The 19,756-nt window shown below is 35.9% G+C and overlaps 1 protein-coding gene across 5 annotated transcripts in view; it reads right to left on the reverse strand.

Annotated features, from left to right (window-relative positions):
• The window catches only part of NBEA (neurobeachin), a 661,454-nt gene that overhangs the window by 101,927 nt on the left and 539,771 nt on the right, over positions 1-19,756 (reverse strand). For all 5 annotated transcript variants that reach the window (XM_055542371.1, XM_055542373.1, XM_055542372.1 and 2 more), the window contains exons 43-44: positions 16,695-16,810; positions 2,448-2,560 (exon numbers count right to left, since the gene is read on the reverse strand). In XM_055542371.1, coding sequence (XP_055398346.1) covers positions 2,448-2,560; positions 16,695-16,810 — 229 coding nt within the window. The remainder of the gene's footprint in view (positions 1-2,447; positions 2,561-16,694; positions 16,811-19,756) is intronic.

Below are 19,756 nucleotides of genomic sequence, written 5' to 3' on the forward strand. Positions count from 1 at the left end.
AATGACTGAAAGAATGGACACGTAAATGGAGGAAAGAGAGGAACTTTGGTCTGTAAGCCTCCTTTCATCATAATATCCCAGTTGATTTCAAAGAAAAAGGGCTTTCTTTCCTGTGCTAAAAATAATCTGAAATACCTATAGCAGTAGTTAACTCATGAGGTTATAACACTATGTAACATGCTACATGACTATCTGAATGATAAAATCATTTTCTGTAAAATTAAATAAGGATGAACTATATTATATAGGGAACTACATGAGAGGAATTCTCATGTAAGATGCTATATGAGAATCTACACTATACATTTCACTGTGTGTGTATAAATATATATATATATATACACATATGTACATGTATATACACACACAGTGTCTAATACATAATGACTTGAATTAATGTTAAATAAAACACATATTAATAAGATTTTGTTAAAGAACTAATTTAACAGTTTTAACCTCCACATTTATAAGTTAGTTTGGTCTTGTTTTACATCCAAAGATTATATCTCAATCTTAGAAATTCATGTCAGAAATGCATATCGTTCAAACATCCTAATTTCAATAAGGATGTAACAGTGTATATTTATCATTCTTATTTGAAACTTGAAAGATAATTCAAAGTATATATCAATGATTTACTACATTATATTTATACACAATGTATTAGCTAATGCTGCTATGCCAGGTGCTCTCAGTATTTTTACACTTACCAATTCAACAACAACCCTATTATTACTGTCCTCATTATACAAGTGAGGAAACTGAGGAAAAGAGAAATGAAATAGTTGTCTGAAGCCTCAAAGCCAGTAAGTGGCAGAATTAGGATCTGCCAGGCAGTCTAGCTACAGAGTTCTTGTTCCTAACCTCTATTTACTGCTTCTCATGTACTTCCCTATATAATATAGTTCATTCTTATTTAATTTTACAGAAAATGATTTTATCATTCAGATAATCAATAATCAGATTTGCTTCTGAAGGGCAGGCCTTATGAATTCTGCCTGACTCTGAATACTTATTTGTACACAGTAAATGATTAAAGATTTTTGTTCAGTGCAATCACAATGGAAAAATTATTACTTTTGCAGCCATATTGAAATTCAATTGCTAGCACTTTTCTACCAGCTATGTGACTCTCAGTAAGATGCTGGCTAACTGATCCCTTATGTCCCTGGAGTACCTATAACAGCACAGCTAAAATCAGCAATGAGCTAGCAAGTTTGATTGGAAGTCCCATAAAATATAAGAACTAGAGAGTGAAGGGCAGATAACATGGAAAAATTAGTACACAGGCTTCAGCCACAGGCCAAGAAACATTCCATATGTAATAACAGCTCATATTCATGAAGTGCTTCTATGATCCAAGAGCTATGTTACATTCTTTAAACGCACATGTCATTTGACCTTCACAACTGTACGAAGTAGGACTTATTCTCATATTACGAATGGGGATACTGAGGCAAAGAGAATGGCTTCAGCTCCCACAACTATAAGCAGTGACATAGAGAACTTCAACTTATGTGGATCTAATTTTCAAAGGCAAGAAAAAAAGGCAAGAGAAGGTGTGCTAAATTAAAAACTGACTGTGAGATTAAACTTAAATTGGTTATATCGCTCACTTTCCTGCCTTGCAGGGCTTATGCTACACTTTTTCATGAGCTCTTTAACCTCCTCCACGCCAAAACCAAAAGTATACACATATGCACATATGCCTTTCATGCTGCTGTGGAATACTAAACTAGACAACTAAGGAAGATAGAAAATCCAGAGAGGACGAGCTGAGGCTTAAGATGGCTAAACTATCTAAACTTTACGGCCTGGCTCTGACATTAGCTGAGGCTAGAGAGAAGCTTTTGGGGCTGAGTAGTTCTTCACTGAATTTCAAAGAGTTTCATATCCCACATTAAGTTTTGTCTCAGCAAATGAGGTGAACGAACCAAAAATTGGCTTTTTATTCTTATCATTCATTATGTATTTTTTTCTTGCTATTTTTGGGACAAATCTTCTCTCTTTTATCTTAACAGATCCTTGATAAATTAGTGTGTCCTACTTTCTTTTTCCTTATAAAGCTTCTCTCCAATGTATGTATGTACTACGGTTAAGATAACATGTCTATCATCTAAGAAATATATCGCATAAATTATTGGTCATATTTTGTACTAATTTGAAGTTTCTGGCCTGAACCTTTAAAACCTAGAATATCAGAACCTCTCCTTACATATGCTATTCGTCAAATAGCCATTTCATTTTGTCTATACTAGTACTAATTTAACTTCTTATAGCTTAACTCCTATGCTAAGGGTTGATGAAATTTAGATGGTGAGTGCAAAAAGAGGAGACATTCAGCTTTACCTTTCTTACAACACTAATTGAACATACATACTCTGGTAGAAATGTTTTTAGAATATAGCCTTATGAAGAAAATTGACTTCTATGTATTTAAAAGTTACCTTTGATAGATCCCTGAAGTTTCCTGGAAGAGTCAAATCCAGCTCTTCTGATTCATAGTTTGTTAATACCCATGGAAACACGGGGTATTGGTTCAGATCATTGTATGTCCGTCCTAGTAAAGAAAGAGAGACATGAAAATCTGTATACACTAACTGCTTAGGAAAGTGTTGACCATCTTTATAATCAATGAGGCAACTATTGCATTGCAGAAGTAACTCTTTTGTTTATTGAACTATGTCTGTGTTTAATCAAAAGCACTTATAACAACGTGTTTCAAGTGAATTCACTCAATAATAATTTAGAAGTAAGTAACAAGAATTACTTTTTTGTAAGATAACTTGAAGTGATTGCTAGCTATCTGTCATAACCAATCTCTCTTCTTCCTGGCCTAGACCATGTTTCTTAGGCTCCCTTATGAGTAGCTATGGCTGTGGGGCTTAAGTTCTAGTCAACAGAATGTGAAGACAGTTGGTATTGGCACCTCCAGGCTTGGTTCACTACAACTTGGCACTTGGATGCTCCATGTTCCATCTCTTTCCAGCTGTATGTGATGAAGATGCTTCTGTCACCTTGGAAGCAGAGCCTTGTAGGCCAAGCTCCCTGAAAGTGATCGTGGGGGAGGTCACCAGCTGGCCTGCCCACTTGCAGATCATGTGATGGTATTCTATTATACCGAGTATATATCTAAAAATTCTATTGCCGGCACCGAATACTACATTGTGCTTCTCTTGACAATCAAAGTAGGGAATTTTCAAGTTAATGCAAGTACACTGAAGTCAGTATGGAAAAGCAATGAGGCGGATGTCAAGCACGCTTTTTTTCACTCCCTTAAGCTCACAAATTTTCTTTTCCTATTATGTTGTTTCAGTTTAGCGGAGAGCTGCTGAAAGCTAGCTGGATATTTTTTCCTGTTTGTTTGTTTTTTAGTTTTAGACATAATAATTTTTTGGGGTTAGGATACTGAAGCCTGTGGGGCTGTGGCAAATTTAGGGAGAGCACAGCACAGGCTCACCCTGATAAACTGATACTGAAATTACAAATGATCAGATGAAATTAGGAGAAACATGATTAAGGAAACAGGGTCCAAAGACAACTTTTGTTGGACAAGATTGTTTCTTGTAAAAATATGATATGAGAACATAGGCCTTTCTAGATTTCCATTCAAGCCCATAAAAAATAGCTATATCCCTGATATTAGTGATATGGATTTCATCTTGCATGCCTTGGAGCACACACCATATTACTGTAACAGTAGCACAGATATACATACATTTTCTTATCTATCTTCAAGAACTGACATTAAATGATACCTACTCTTGTAGCAATTGCTCATTGATTGTGAAATAGAAAAAAAAAACACATAATGTGAGGAAGAACTAAATCTGTTAACAATTATAAGCATGAAATCAAATTAATTTGATTATTAAAATTATATTAAATATATATATTTATATATATTAAAAATAAAATTAATTAATTCACTGAGTAAACATTTTATTGGGTGATTGTTTTATCTGTTCTTATGCGAATCTCTGCATTTTACAACAAAAATACCTATTGTTTTAAATGCATAAATTAATGTAGGTGCTTATCATATATGAAGGCAATTGAAAGGAAGCAGAATGTCACTCCCACTTTACATTTCCTGAAATGAGGTGAGAGTAACAGGATCTTTGTTCTCTGCCATAGCACTGTTGCAGATGTGTTACAGCTAATATTCGTCTGCTTCTCCACTAGTCCTGTAAACTCCAAAATGTAGGGTCTGAGCTTTAAAAATAAAAAGCAAAACTCTTTGTGTTGAATATTCTGTTTGTCTGATGGATATCTGTTGAAAGAATAAATACATACGTGATAAAAATGGGATAAATTGAGCCAGATTTTAAAACATGAACAAACACAAGCCAAATAAAGAATGGAAACTGCAGGATAGTCCTGTTGGAGGATGAGGACTGTGTAAAGGCACAGAAGTACACAAGAGAGAGAATGGGCTCGTGAGCATGCATGTTAAACCACAAGAAGGGCATATTGGCAGCCAATGAATGTGCTTACTTTACATTTGCAACTCTATTGTGATGAATAATAGTGATGAGAGTAAACAAGAATTTGGAACCTTTTAATTAAAGTTTTTCTTTAGCAGAATATGGAGACATTCTTCTAAAGCAGTCACTGTAAGATACACAATGTGAAATTCTAAGATTTAATATTATTACTGAGAGTTCATGTTCATATTAACCTAGGACCCCTGATGACTCTCAGGTGTCTTTTCTATGCTTGTACATACACAGGGAATCTAGCCTGGCTGGGCAGAGCTATCTCTAGGGTTCTAAGTAGTTCCCTGCCATATTTAGTGCTCTGCTCTTTCAGTTACCATTCTCCTTAAAAATCTATAGATTTTAATGAAAGCGAGGTCTTCCAATATAAGTGTATTTTCCAAGATTAATTTGATGTTATTTATGTAACATATTACTTATATAAATAAATGAACAGCTGAAAATTATATATATTTAAAAAAATTTCTGATGACATTTCATAACAAGGAAAAACTGTCAAAATAAATAAAATGCCAATTTACATTAACTCAGTACTTAAATGTATTGTTTAAGCACAAACAGCATAAAAATAGAGACCATACTTGAAGACACTGGCTTTTTCTAGAAATGATTTTCTAATAAAAGACATAATGCTATTTTTAGAAAAAAAATTTTAAAAAGAAAGTATACTCTTTACCACACACACACAAATTGATGACTGCCAAACAGTCACAGCTCACCATACTTAACCTGTCCTGCATTTTTTGTAATTCACTTTTAATAATCTTTGGAAGATTCTTTAAAAATAAATGCTTAGAAAACTTTGGTAAGTTTTATATTACTAAAGCCATTTAAAATCTAATAAATACAATAAACAATAGAAATAGCTGTTCTGACAGTTACATTAAAATCTTTTTATATAAAAATCTCCACATAAAGGCTTTGCAACATGGACACCAAATATATATTCTTGATTTTAATTAAAAACTCATGATGTATTTAAAACCCTCATGGATGAAGTTGGTACTCTGGTATTTTCCATTTATAAGTTTTAGCAACAAATTAGCTATTTTACTAAACACCTTTGTGAAATGAAAAAACAACAACTGCTGTTTACAAAATTAACCAAAAAAGTGAAATATTTTCAAAGTAATACCTGTTAGGTTCTGGTAAATGTAGGTGTTTATGAATTTTTTTGGATAATTGAAATTTAGTAAATAACCTTGTGCTGTAATTGGTAGGGTTCCTTTCTTTTCCCAGTAGTAATAAGTGAAGAGCTTTTTTTTTTTTTTTTTTTTTTTTTACTAACTATGCTTATAAAGACTTATCTTGGAAGATGAATATTAAATATCATAAGCTTATGATACTAATCTACTCAAACAATAAAAGTGAACACAGTAAATGAGATCTCAAAAACACTAGATATGTTTCTTCATTTAAAAAAAAAACTTTTAATTAAACCATCCAATTTAATGTTTTTATATGGCACTTTAGTTTTGAAGGTAAAGTGATCTAGAGACAGCTGACAAAGAAATTATAACTGCAATTCCTTGGTGAAAATGTTAATGACAGCAAAATATTGTTTAATTAGATGATTGCAGCATCTGGATTAACACTCTTTAAGAGCGATGTTCCTGTGCTTGTCTGCTTCTTCACACTTTACAGACATTTTGTCATCTCTAGGTCATTAGGAAAGAATTTTTAATGATTTTTCTAGAAGCAAGCAGTTCAAGTTACATCTAATTAGATGACAATAATAAGCCCAACACATGCAGTAGCTAAATATATACATAATTAACCAGGGAGGGCTTGTACATCACAGAGAAAAAAAGTGGAAAATGCTAAACAGGAGAAAAAGGTTGGGGTTGAGGAAGTTGTGCTGAATTCATTAGCTGATCATATAGAAAACAACTCAGAAAGCTTTTTAAGAAACCTTCCAAACCTAACAGGATCACCTACATGAAGCTATGTTAGCAGTTACTCTATTTTTTTTTTAATGCCAGATTTTAACACTTTGTTCATAGTCTTATCTAATAAAGTACAAAATGAGGCATAGGCTGTATCTTTTGAAGCATAATAAACAGAAATTAGGTCAACTCTGGAAGTTAGAGGTTGAGCTCACATTTTTAGTCAAACTCGAAGCATCATTGAAAATCTTCCAAAACGTAATGTTCTTTCAGTTCAGTTCAGTTGCTCAGTCGTGTTTGACTCACTGTGACCCCATGAACCGCAAACACCAGGCCTCCCTGTCCATCACCAACTCCTGGAGTCCACCCAAACCCATGTCCATCGAGTCAGCGATGCCATCCAACCATCTCATCCTCTGTCGTCCCCTTCTCCTCCTGTCCTCAATCTTTCCCAGCATCAGGGTTTTTTCAAATGAGTCAGCTCTTTGCATCATGTGGCCAAAGGATTGGAGTTTCAGCTTCAACATCAGTCCTTCCAATATTGGAACACCCAGGACTGAGCTCCTTTAGGATGGACTGGTTGGATCTCCTTGCAGTCCAAGGGACTCTCAAGTCTTCCCCAACACCACAGTTCAAAAGCATCAATTCTTCGGTGCTCAGCTTTCTTTGTAGTCCAACTCTCACATCCATATATGACCACTGGAAAAACTATAGCCTTGACTAGACGGACCTTTGTTGGCAAAGTGATGTCTCTGCTTTTGAATATGGTGTCTAGGTTGGTCATAACTTTCCTTCTAAGGAGTAAGTGTCTTTTAATTTCATGGCTGCAATCACCATCTGCAGTGATTTTGGAACCCAGAAAAATAAAGTCTGATACTGTTTCCACCGTTTCCCCATCTATTTGCCATGAAGTGATGGGACCGGATGCCATGATCTTCGTTTTCTGAATGTTGAGATTTAAGCCAACTTTTTCACTCTCCTCTTTCACTTTCATCAAGAGGCTCTTTAGTTCTTCTTCACTTTCTGCCATAAGGGTGGTGTCATCTGCATATCTAAGGTTATTGACATTTATCCCGGCAATCTTGATTCCAGCTTGTGCTTCCTCCAGCCCAGCGTTTCTCATGATGTACTCGGCATAGAAGTTAAATAAGCAGGGTGACAATATACAGCCTTGACGTCCTCCTTTTCCTATTTGGAAGCAGTCTGTTGTTCCATGTCCAGTTCTAACTGTTGCTTCCTGACCTGCATACAGGTTTCTCAAGAGGCAGGTCAGGTGGTCTGGTATTCCCATCTCTTTCAGAATTTTCCAGTTTATTGTGATCCACACAGTCAAAGGCTTTGGCATAGTCAATAAAGCAGAAAGAGATGTTTTTCTGGAACTCTCTTGCTTTTTCCATGATCCAGCAGATGTTGGCGATTTGATCTCTGGTTCCTCTGCCTTTTCTAAAACCAGCTTGAACATCTGGAAGTTCCCGGTTCACGTATTGCTGAAGCCTGGCTTGGAGAATTTTGAGCATTACTTTACTAGCGTGTGAGATGAGTGCAATTTTGTAGTAGTTTGAGCATTCTTTGGCATTGCCTTTCTTTGGGATTGGAATGAAAACTGACCTTTTCCAGTCCTGTGGCAGCTGCTGAGTTTCCCAAATTTGCTGGCATATTGAGTGCAGCACTTTCACAGCATCATCCTTCAGGATTTGAAATAGCTCAACTGGTATTCCATCACCTCCACAAGCTTTGTTCTTTAAAAATTAATTTCTTTAAAAATTAAAAAAACCTGTTGTTTTAAAATAGTTAAATAAATTTTACAACAGTTCTATATGAGACTTTCATGTAGTTTTAAAGATTATGCTTTCAAATACTATTTAATGAGATGGGAAAAATAAAATGTAAACCTTTAGGTGTAGCAGATTCCTAAAGATTACCACACACAGAAAAATCACCAAAATCTTAAATATGATATTTATGGCTAAACTTAGGACTGATTAAATTTTTAAATTATAATTTTCTATATTTCCATTTTTCTATAGTGTATTTGTTAAATTTATAAACATAACAAAATAAAGGCCATGAAAGCATTTATGGGCCTTTAGGTGACTTTTCAAAACAGTATGTTTTCTGAATATTTGATAAGCTTCTTTTACTATGTGAAGTATTTTTACAAAATGCACATATATAAACTATTTATATGCAATTGTATATATATATACATATGTTACATGAGGGTCTAAAAATCTACATACTGTATTAATACTAGGACACTGCTGCTGTCTGCTTTAGTCTTATTTTTAAAAGACTCTATAATGGAGAAAAGACAAATTGTCCAAGTATGAGAGACCTCAAGAAACGGACAGCAAGAAATGAGTCATAAAATGTAATTCACATTTCATGTTAAAGTTATGGAGAAAAACGGTAAATCTGAGATTGTAAGAGAATTACTAGAATATTTTTTACAGAACATGTGGATTTATTAAGTCACATTGCCCTATATTTTAAAAAACTTGAAGCCAGAAAGGGTTGTTTCATCTTCTCAATCAGTTTCTATTCTGTAACTCTTTTGTTTAATCCAGGAAATTTAAAGAATCCCTCATCCGGTGATTCTAGTGCATTCACATAATAGATTATAAAATCATGCCAACACAGAGTATGAATATTAAATTAGCTCAATTTGATGAGAGTTTATAGAGCAAAACTTTGACTTCATAATCTTATTGGAAAGAAGTGATACAGACATAAAATGTTAAGGGCACATCACCTTAAGTGCCAACATGCATAGCACAGACAGTGCCACAGAAGGTGTGAATGCTATAGGAGATTAAGACAATTATTGTAAAGTATTTCTTTTAAGAATATAGGTGTAACATGGTGGTTCTCCAAATGTGGACACTGGAGCAGTGGCATCGGGATCACCTGGGGACTTATTAGAAATAGAAACTTTTAAGCCCCACCCTAAACCTAATGAATCAGAACCTGTGTTTCAGCAAGCTCTCCAGATGATTCTGAGAACCACTCCATCCTGGATGTGGGGTTGGTGACTGTGTGGCTCGTGTCGTGGCTGGTGGCATTCTCCAGGAGTTGTAATCATCAGAAGAAAGCCCTCTCACCTAAGGTTCTAAGTCTTTCCCAGGAGTCTCCATCCACTGACTGCTAACTGTAGGTAACAAAGGCCTGGCCACCTTGCCTCAGGGCAAGACATCTCTGAAAGGTATCCCAGCTCCTGGTTTCCTGTGGGACCTGCTGAGGCTTTTCCTGAAATTACTCTGGGGCTCAAGTTCTCCTGCTCTGTTCTACTTTCTTCACTCCCCTACAGACACTGATCCCAAGGACACTCTCCAATAAACTTCCTGCAAGCACATTTCTGCCTCAGAGTTTGTTTCTCTGGATCTGAGACCCAACTGAACATGTACCAGGGTCTACATTAGAGATAATACTTTAAGGCCCAGATCTAGTGCTAGCATATCCATATGGACAAAAGTCATGATGGTAAATAAACGTCAGAAGTTCTTTTGATGAAATACAAATTAAAAATGATTGTCTAAGAATCATTAATTTTTTTTTCAGTCTTAAAAGCAGCTATGGATGAAGGCCGATGAGGTAAAAATTGAACAGCACCATGAATATCCTGAGACGGTGAGGTACAGAAGTTGAGTGATGCTCTACAGCTAAACCACCTACATTAGAATCCCGACTTCACTTATTAGTTCTGTGATGTGGGCAAGTTATTTACTTCTCTGTACCTCATCTCCTCAATGGTGAAATGGGGTTAAGGACCAGGGCTATTGTTAGGACTAAATGAGTAAATACACCTAAAACACTTAGGACCACTTAGTGGAAACACTAAAGAAAACACTTAATGGAAAACACTTAGAAGGAAACACTCAGTGTTTGCAACATTATAAATGTCTCAATAAACATTAACTTTTACCATTTTTTTCTGAATGCTGCTATTAATATTAAAGAAGTGTTTAAAAAAGAAATAATAAGACTAAACAAAGAAATAATAAAAATATTTTTCCTGAATCTTGATATTAAGAGTAATTAAAGAAATGTTTAAAGAAGACTATGATAAAATATAAGCCAACCATTTGTTGCCTTTGGGTTACCCAGGAAATTAAATATAATGTGTCAATAAGAACACTGATAAATTTAAAGTTTTAATCAATTGACCTAAGTATTTACTGAACAATAACTATATCCCTAAAACTGTGCAATGAAACAACATGATTATTTAGTAGAACTGTGTTAATCAAAGTGGTCCTGGTACAGTTTAACATCTTTATAGTTCCCTTTATTCTAGGATCCTTTAGAGTCCTGCCTTTAAAGAACTGTGAAAAGTGTTCCATTAAGAAGAGATGAATGCACTGGAAATTAGATGAAAATGGAGTAATGTCTTCATGTTCAGAAGAAAAATGAATTTCATCCCCAAACTATTAATAAAGTATGAGTATAGAATAAAAAAAAAAAGAAGAGATGAATGGATATATATGATATTCTCCACAATTCAGGAAAATAGGCAATTCTAGCTGCTTCTTAATCAAGTACTCAATAGTGGCTTTAGTGAAGTTTCTTTATAAAAGCATCACCCAACTCTTTAATGCTGGGTCAGTTCAGTTCAGTCACATCCAACTCTTTGTGACCCCACGGACTGCAGCATGCCAGGCCTCCCTGTCAATCACCAAATCCTGCAGCTTGCTCAAACTTATGTCCATTGAGTCGGTGATGCCATCCAACCATCTCATCCTCTGTCATCCCCTTCTCTTGCCTTCCATCTTTCCTAGCATCAGGGTCTTTTCCAAGAAGTCAGTTCTTCGCATCAGGTGGCCAAAGTATTGGCGTTTCAGCTTCAGCATCAGTCCTTTCAATGAATATTCAGGACTGATTTCCTTTAGGATTTGATCCTTTAGGTTTGATCTCCTTGCAGTCCAAAGGACTATAGAGAGTCTTCTCCAACACCACAGTTCAAAAGCATCAGTTCTTCAGCTTAACTAATGCTGGTGCTCAATATAAACTGGCTTCTCTACTTAGAACTTCAAGACTATAGCAAACGAAGAATTTGCAGGAATACATGCAGGGTGAGTACCTCTGTATGTATTTTATAACTTTTACAGGTTGTCATTCTACTCTTATATGAAGGTTCATTTTATCCACATAATCATCTATGTATGACAAAATCCTTAGAATACATTTAAAGCCCATCTTTTTCTATGAGGCTTCCCTTGATTAGACTAGGTCATACTAATCTCTCACTTCTCTAAATTTTTATTACAGTTAACAACACTTGACTGCATGCTTTCTTGTATGTTCTGTATGCATTCATATGTAAATCTTGTTTTGATAATTAGATCTTAAATGGTTAGTTTGACCAATCATGGTCAAACTTTAAGCATAAGAACCACCTAGAAGGCTCCCTGCAATGCAGAGTGCTGGGCCTCACTTCAAGTTTCTGACTCAGTTGGTTTGAGAAGGGATCTGAAAAATTGCGTCTGTAAGTCCCCAGGTGATACAAATACTGCTGGGTGGGGGACCTACTTTGTAAACCACTAAACTAGAGTATATTACAGTGACTTCTACTTTCTGTATAATGACACTGTGCATTAAATTATTTACTTTTTTTCCCTGCCATACTTGTTACTACAACTGTAATCCAATTTTTGAGCCCACATTTTCTTTTTTCTTGGAATGACTTCTGCTTTACTTTCTAGTGAATGCTTATTCCTATTTCAATTTTCAACTTAAATGTTGCCTATGAGAGAAGCCTATGAAAGACTACAAGAAACTTTTCCTGTAAGTATATTGCCTTCTGGATTTAAGACTTCAAATGAAAGTGAAAGTCGCATCTGACTTTGCAACCAGAATAACTGGAGTGGGTAGCCGTTCCCTTCTCCAGGGTATCTTCCCAATCCAGGGATTGAACCCAGGTCCCCCACAATGCAGGCGGATTCTTTACCAGTTGAGCCACAAGGGAAGCCTGAGAATGCTGGAGTGGATAGCCTATCCCTTATCCAGCAGATCTTTCTGACCCAGGAATCAAACCGGGATCTCCTGCATTGGAGGTGGATTCTTAACCAGCTGAGCTACCAGGGAAGCCCAATAGCTTTGTATATTTTCTCATTATAATAATTACGACTTTTTGCTGGAATTGCTGGTATACATATCTGTTTTCCTGAGCATACCATGACCCCTTCAAAGGCAGAAACCATGCACTGCTCTCCTCTGAAGTGTTAGTGCCAAACACAGTACATGCCACATAGTAGAAGTGTTCAGAATGATGAACAAGTCGATTTCATATCTAGAGTCCTAAAGGCTCTCCCAATAGCTCTTCCTAACTTTAAGGAATCTGATTTCTGATTCATGTGAAATACAGCTATCAGTTTAATTTTCCTAAAATTTCATATTGCATTGCCTTCTACTACAAAACTATACTGACTCCTAGATTCAGGCTCTTTATAGTCTGGCTGTTAACCAACAGCTCCAGTAGTAGCCAAGCTGTGATACTCATGTCTACTGAACACATAACACATATTCAACTGGCAGAAATTTGTAAAGCTCTGTTCTTTTTTTTTTTTCCTCCCCAAACACATTCTTAAAATTCATCTGGTTTGCTTAGCTCTTACACCATTCACTATTTATAGCACTTATTCAACACTTAACCATCAGCTGTCTTAAAATGCTCCCTTATGTATATTTCATTCACCCGAGTAGTTGCAATGCTCTGATTCCTAAACGTAAATGTGAAGTTGCTCAGTCGTGTCCAACTCGTCATGACCCCATAGACTGTAGCCCACCAGGGTCCTCTGCCCTGGGGATCCTCCAGGCAAAAATACTGGAGTGGGTAGCCATTTCCTTCTCCAGGGATCTTCCCAACCCAGGGATCGAGCCCGGGTCTCCCATATTGCAGGGAGACTCTTCACCCGCTTTATACTTCTTTTTACTCTATTGTCTACAATAGACAGACTTTCATGTTTAGTTATAATCATATTAAGGAAAATACCCAATACATTCTTTTAAAAGATGCCTGTGGTCTATACATTTTTGATGTCACCAAATAAAACAGACCACAATTATTCAAAAGAAGTTAGGAAGACACTCAAATTCCCCTTACTATCTGTGTGTCCTGGCTCAGAAACCCAAAGATTGTCCCAACCAGAAAGAAAAGCTCTGTCTATACTGCTCAGGGTGGGCTTGCCTGGTGGCTCAGACAGTGAAGAGTCTGCCTGCAGTGCAGGAGGCCTGAGTTTGATCCTTGGGTTGGGAAGATTCCTTGGAGAAGGGAATGGCAACCCACCCCAGTATTCTTGTCTGGGAAATTCCACAGACAGAGGTGCCTGGTGGGCTAGAGTCCACGGGGTCACAAAGAGTTGGAGACCACTGAGCGACTAACACTTTCACTTCATACTGGTCAGGGAAGCTTTTAGACCAGATCATGATGTTATCTCTATCAAGTCTGCAATTTTTCTAGAGTTAGACAGAGAAACTGCCAGAAAGCAACAGGCATGAAGCAGGTAGTGGTGACAGGGGGAACTGTGGACCACACTTTGGGAAATGTAGCTGACATAAGTAAAAGGCAGTGAGAAGGGACAGAGACTAGACGTGTCCTTTAACACAGCCAACTAGATAACACTCCATCCAGGACAGGCAGAGAGAATTCCATTTTAGAACAGCAAAACCTTTTAGGAAAAATGCCAGCTCCACTGGAAACTGAACTAGGAGTGAGGCATACCACCACGTCTTTCAGTTTTAATTCCAAAAGCTCCAAAAAGGTATCAGAATCTAGGGGGAAAAGTCATACGCTTATCTATGACATATGATAGACCATGAGTCTTGACAGATCTTTGAAGGATAGATAATAGAGAAACCTAACACAGGGAATATGGAAGAATACCGCAGAAGGAAATAAAAGAGAACTTTATCCTGAAAAATCAGGTAAAGATCCATGTGAAAAGTGAAAGTTGCTCAGTTGTGTCCAACTCTATGACACCATGGACTATAGCCCAACAGGGTCCTCTGTCCATGGAATTCTCCTGGCAAGAGTACTGGAGTGGATTGCCATTTCCTTCTCTAGGGGATCTTTCTGACTCAGGGATCAAACCTGGGTTTCCTGCATTGCAGGAGGATTCTTTTGAGCTACCAGGGAAGCCCCAAAGATCCATGTAGCTGAAAACAATATACTGTATTAATGAGAAGATTTTAATAAAAAGTCAAAACGCATCTTAATATGCAAAAATATATGGACTGCAAAAACAAGTGTTTCATAATAATATGGATTCTGGTAGTAAATTATATTGAAAAAGATAAGCAATGAAGAAGTACATTGAGTGGAAGTTCTTATTTTGCATAGGACTGATTTAAAATGTTGATTCATTTTTTAGTTCAAAGGTAACAGAAATATATTTCAGAAAGTTTTTTTAAAAAATGTAAACATATCAGTATCAATTCTCTAGGAGAAGCAGTAACAAAAAGCTTATGTTATAAATCTGTAAAAAAAGTAGGCAGAAATTTATTTAAATGGCCAAAGAAAAACAAAACAGCGGGGAAAGCAAGAAAATATTACAAGCAATAGTATAGGACAAGATGATATAAGACTAAACATATCAGTTGTTAAAACATATGCAAAGAAATATCAAACATGGCTACTAAAAGATTTAAAGTCCAAGATAAAGTTAAAACTTGAAATTTCACCTATGGTCTAAGACAGGAGGTTGGCAGATTTGATATTCTATCCTTTTTTACTTTGGCAATGATACTTATGTTACATCATGCTGTTTACCTAAATATACTAATGAAATTAGGTTTTTTACATTTTAGATGTTTAAGTTCATTCTACTCTCTATATGTATATAATATGTATTAATTAAATAGTATAACATATTTCCTTTATTTTTGAGTAAGTAAATAGGTTTTTTAAAAGATATATACATTGTACAGACTATTATGTGAATATATATAAATATGTCATGAAGATATGTCTATATAATGGTTATGTGTGTATAAAGTATACAATAAGAATTAATATATGTAATAAAACAGTTCTTTGGTTGTACCCCTAGCATCCTATTTAACAAAGGCATTAATACTATAATATGTAGTAAATGATTAAAATGCAAAACCATTTTAAACAACTATTTATCCCTTTATGTCAACAAATTGAGTTATTTTGTCTATTTAATACATATCTATATCATCCGTATTTAATATAAGCCTATAGCATTCATATTATACACATATAATAGATTATAAAAGAGCTATACTACACAGTTATCCTTTTAAGCAGTGATTCAGAGAACAGGGCTCTAAATCCACAGTTCTGAGCATTCATTCACACAAAAAGAATAATCATATACATATGCTGCTGCTGCTAAGTCGCTTCAGTCGTGTCCGACTCTGTGCGACCCAATAGACGGCAGCCCACCAGGCTCCCCCGTCCCTGGGATTCTCCAGGCAAGAACACTGGAGCGGGTTGCCATTTCCTTCTCCAATGCATGAAAGTGCAAAGTGAAAGTGAAGTCGCAGAGTCTTGTCCGACTCTTAGTGAGCCCATGGACTGCAGCCTACCAGGTTCCTCCATCCATGGGATTTTCCAGGCAACTGCATAGTTATTTAAATTTATCTTATTGTAAAAAAAAAAGTTTTTGTAGAACCTGATTTACAGAAGCAAACTCTTTGTAATTCAACATGAATAAGGGCTTTGGAGCCTAACTTAAGAAAAAAAGAAACAGGTACTTAAATCTCATAGACATACTCAGCCACTGATGACCACTGATTTAGCAGAAAAATAAAACCACTACCCTCTGTTAATTTACAATGGTATTGTTAAAGTTGATGGCAGTTACTCATCATTCAGAAATGCAATCTGATTTTATATTTTCATTTGAAGATTTTTAAGGAAAAAAACATGTTGTAACCCAATCATGCCACAATCCAGGTGACATCTGTACTAGGCAGAATCCTGTTGTTATTCTCCTGTCTAGCTGCTACTGATGAGAATGACAAAGTAGTGAAATTACATTTTCCCATTATTATTTCCAGACACTCTCTGGCAATGGTTTGTTGACTCTAATAAACCTTCAGACAAAGCTGTCAGCAAAGGAAATGGCTGAAGGAGAGTAAGGAAAAGCCCCTTCAACAATAAAATGCAACTAAACCTTAGTGCTAGCTGGTATAGCTTCTGATAGCAATCTAATGTGAGTGCTTCAATATTTATTCTGATGCTGTATTTGAATCCCAAGGAGAACAATGTATTCCATCAAGTCACATTATCGAGGATTTTGATGAACATAAACATATTATGAGATTAAAGAATGAGATGTCTTACCTGCTATAGTATTAAGAAACATCAAATATTCGAAGTTTGAAATTTCCCTTCTTTGCCAGCGCTGAGTCATGTTGGAAGATTTATAAAGCTGTCGAGGAGTGGCCAGTGATATCCTCCTAGCAATTAAGCAAATTATAACAATTTCTTTAAACTCATTACCTTTATAACTCAAATAATAACTAATATATGGATTTGATATAATTTGATATATGGTGTATCCTTCTTAGATAAATTACAAAAAACATTTTAGTTATAGAATTAGCAATATTTGAAAAAATCTATTACAGAGAAGATACACATATTTATTTAGAATAAATCAATATGAAAGCACCTATTTGTATAACATTGCTCCAAGTGGATATTTTACAAGTCAACAAGAACAAAAAAGGCGAAACTGTACTCAAAATAAGTCAAAGTAGCTTTTAAACAACACAGCAAACTTACCCCATGCTAAGATGCTAGGTAGATGGTCAGGTAGCAGCTTATAAGCATTTGACTCAAACCTTATATAATAATGACCCCACTGAACTTTTTAAGCCTGTCTCCCCACAGAGTGTGCACATGAGCACAGCCTCTAACCACATGACACATAATCCTTTAGAAGGTCAAAAGCAAACAACTGAGAACTTTGAAAATAAAGGAATATCTTTGAAAATATAGGAATAGAAGAAGGAACATAAGAATATCTTAAGAGAGTAAGTCAGGAGAATTTATGTAAATTATGAACCTTTGAAGGGATGTGTTTCTCTAAAAGCTGACTGATTTTGTGAAAGCATGATAAGGCTGAGTTTCTAAAACAATCACCACTTAACAAAGAAGTTCCCAAACGTTTTGAATTTATGCCACCTTTAGTGTCTCAGGAATTTTTTCCTGGTTCCCCTAGCCCAAGAGAAACATCTAACAGTTCTCCTTATTGAGTAGTTAGAAATAACTTAACACTTGAGCCATAACAACTTAGTAGCTGTCTGAGAATACAATATTCAAAAATTGAAAGAAAAATAGTATTTTATTTCCTTCTTAAATAACCACAATTACTTACTAAAGGGGTGCAGTGCACACCTGTTGGGCACTGTACAGCTTCTTAAACCTGGGAATCATACCTGACACTACCATTTTCATTTCCTGTCCCACATGAATTTTCATGGAGTGACTGTTCTGTTTTTAAACCACAGCAACCCCTGAAAATTCGTTTCACAAAGCTAAGATGTCATCAAAAAGAATACAAGAATGCAGTGCCATCAAATGTTGAAGATTAAAACTAAGTTGAGCTGAGTTCGTGCAGCATTTGATACATGCTGCTGTATTTCCCTTAGAGAAGGCAATGGCACCCCACTCCAGCACTCTTGCCTGGAAAATCCCATGGACGGAGGAGCCTGGTAGGCTGCAGTCCATGGGCTCGCTAAGAGTCGGACAAGACTCAGCGACTTCACTTTCACTTTTCACTTTCATGCACTGGAGAAGGAAATGGCAACCCACTCCAGTGTTCTTGCCTGGAGAATCCCAGGGACGGGGGAGCCTGGTGGGCTGCCGTCTATAGGGTCGCAGCAGCAGCAGCAGCAGCTGTATTTCCCTAAAAAAACGTAAAATGCCCTGCAGTAGGCCTGAGATTTCATTGTGATATCTGAGGGCTCCATGGTGGGAGCTGCGGACCTAAGACTATTTTTATCTCACATGTTTTATTATCATGTTTACATTCACATGAGATCTTAATAACCATGGCAAGAGCTAAGACATATTTTGCTCTTTAGTTGCTAAGTCATGTCCAACTTTTTGTGACCCCATGGACTGTAGTCAGCCAAGTTCTGTTCGTGGGATTTCCCAGGCAAGAATACTGGAGTGTGTTTCCATTTCCTTCTCCAGGGGATCTTCCTAACCCAGGGACTGAACCTGTGTCTCCTGCACTGGCAGGTGGATTTCTTACCACTGAGCCACCAGAGAAACCCAAGATATAAGGGTTGAAGAAAAGGAAGGAGGAAGAAAGAATGGGAATAAACTCGGTGTGTCAAATTTAAGAATTTAAAAAATAATTATGTCTAACTCAATGCTTAAAATGTTAACTTAATATTTTGTAGCAGCCTGGTCACATATTAACATTTTTGGAGCTTTCCTAGTTATATATACTTGAGATAATAGATCCTAAGGATTCCATAAGAACTATATAATCCTAATTGCAATGGTCAGGGGAATATATATTTCATACTTAAATACTATATCTTAGTACACTTTTCAATTAACTGGCAATATGATTTTCACAGGGCTACTAATAGGGCTTCCAGATTTTAAGTCATTCCAGCACCACTATTCAAAAATTTTCCAGGCCAGATACTTTCACTTACACAATTATCTTTGTTATAAATTTTAGCCTTGATCCTGGATTTGTCATAGCAACATGCTAAAATATTTTCTGAATTATCAATTAATAAACTATATTGATCCAATTTTTATTTGCCACTATTATAATTATGTGCTTAGTCCAACTTTCACTGTATTACTATTGTAATCATATTCTTGCTAATCTGACTACAACTATTACCAGCAGTATGCTTAGTCTGCTAAAAGCAAAGTATAGAATAAAGTTGTAAATTTATTTGTTGACATTTTAAACCTAGAAAATTTAAGAAGAAAACTGCTGATATGGAAATAATCCTGAGCACCAAAAACACTCAAAAACCAAGACCTAACAAATTGTGATAAGGATAAATAATGGGACTCATGGGAGAAGGTTATCATGTCATTCTTAGAGTATGAAGTTGTGAAGAAAAATACAGGCATACGAAATGAATTTAGAAAATCTGATTACTATTAGCAAGTTCATGGGAAGGACCAGTTTTTCCTGTTTACTGCTCTCTCTTTTCTACTTAAACTCGCTGAGAGCAGGAACTATGTTATACATACTGTTACATCCTTAGCATTTAACAATACTTGAACTAGAGTGGGGTCTAAACCAAATCACTTGAGTTATTGGATTTCTAGCCCTCAAAAAAATAATGGATAAAGACAGATGAAATTCAAAAAATAAATACATAAATTCAATCATAAGAAGAAGCAAAATGGTAAACAGT

This window comes from Bubalus kerabau, chromosome 12 (genome assembly GCF_029407905.1).
Source record: "Bubalus kerabau isolate K-KA32 ecotype Philippines breed swamp buffalo chromosome 12, PCC_UOA_SB_1v2, whole genome shotgun sequence".
Lineage (NCBI taxonomy): Eukaryota > Metazoa > Chordata > Mammalia > Artiodactyla > Bovidae > Bubalus > Bubalus kerabau.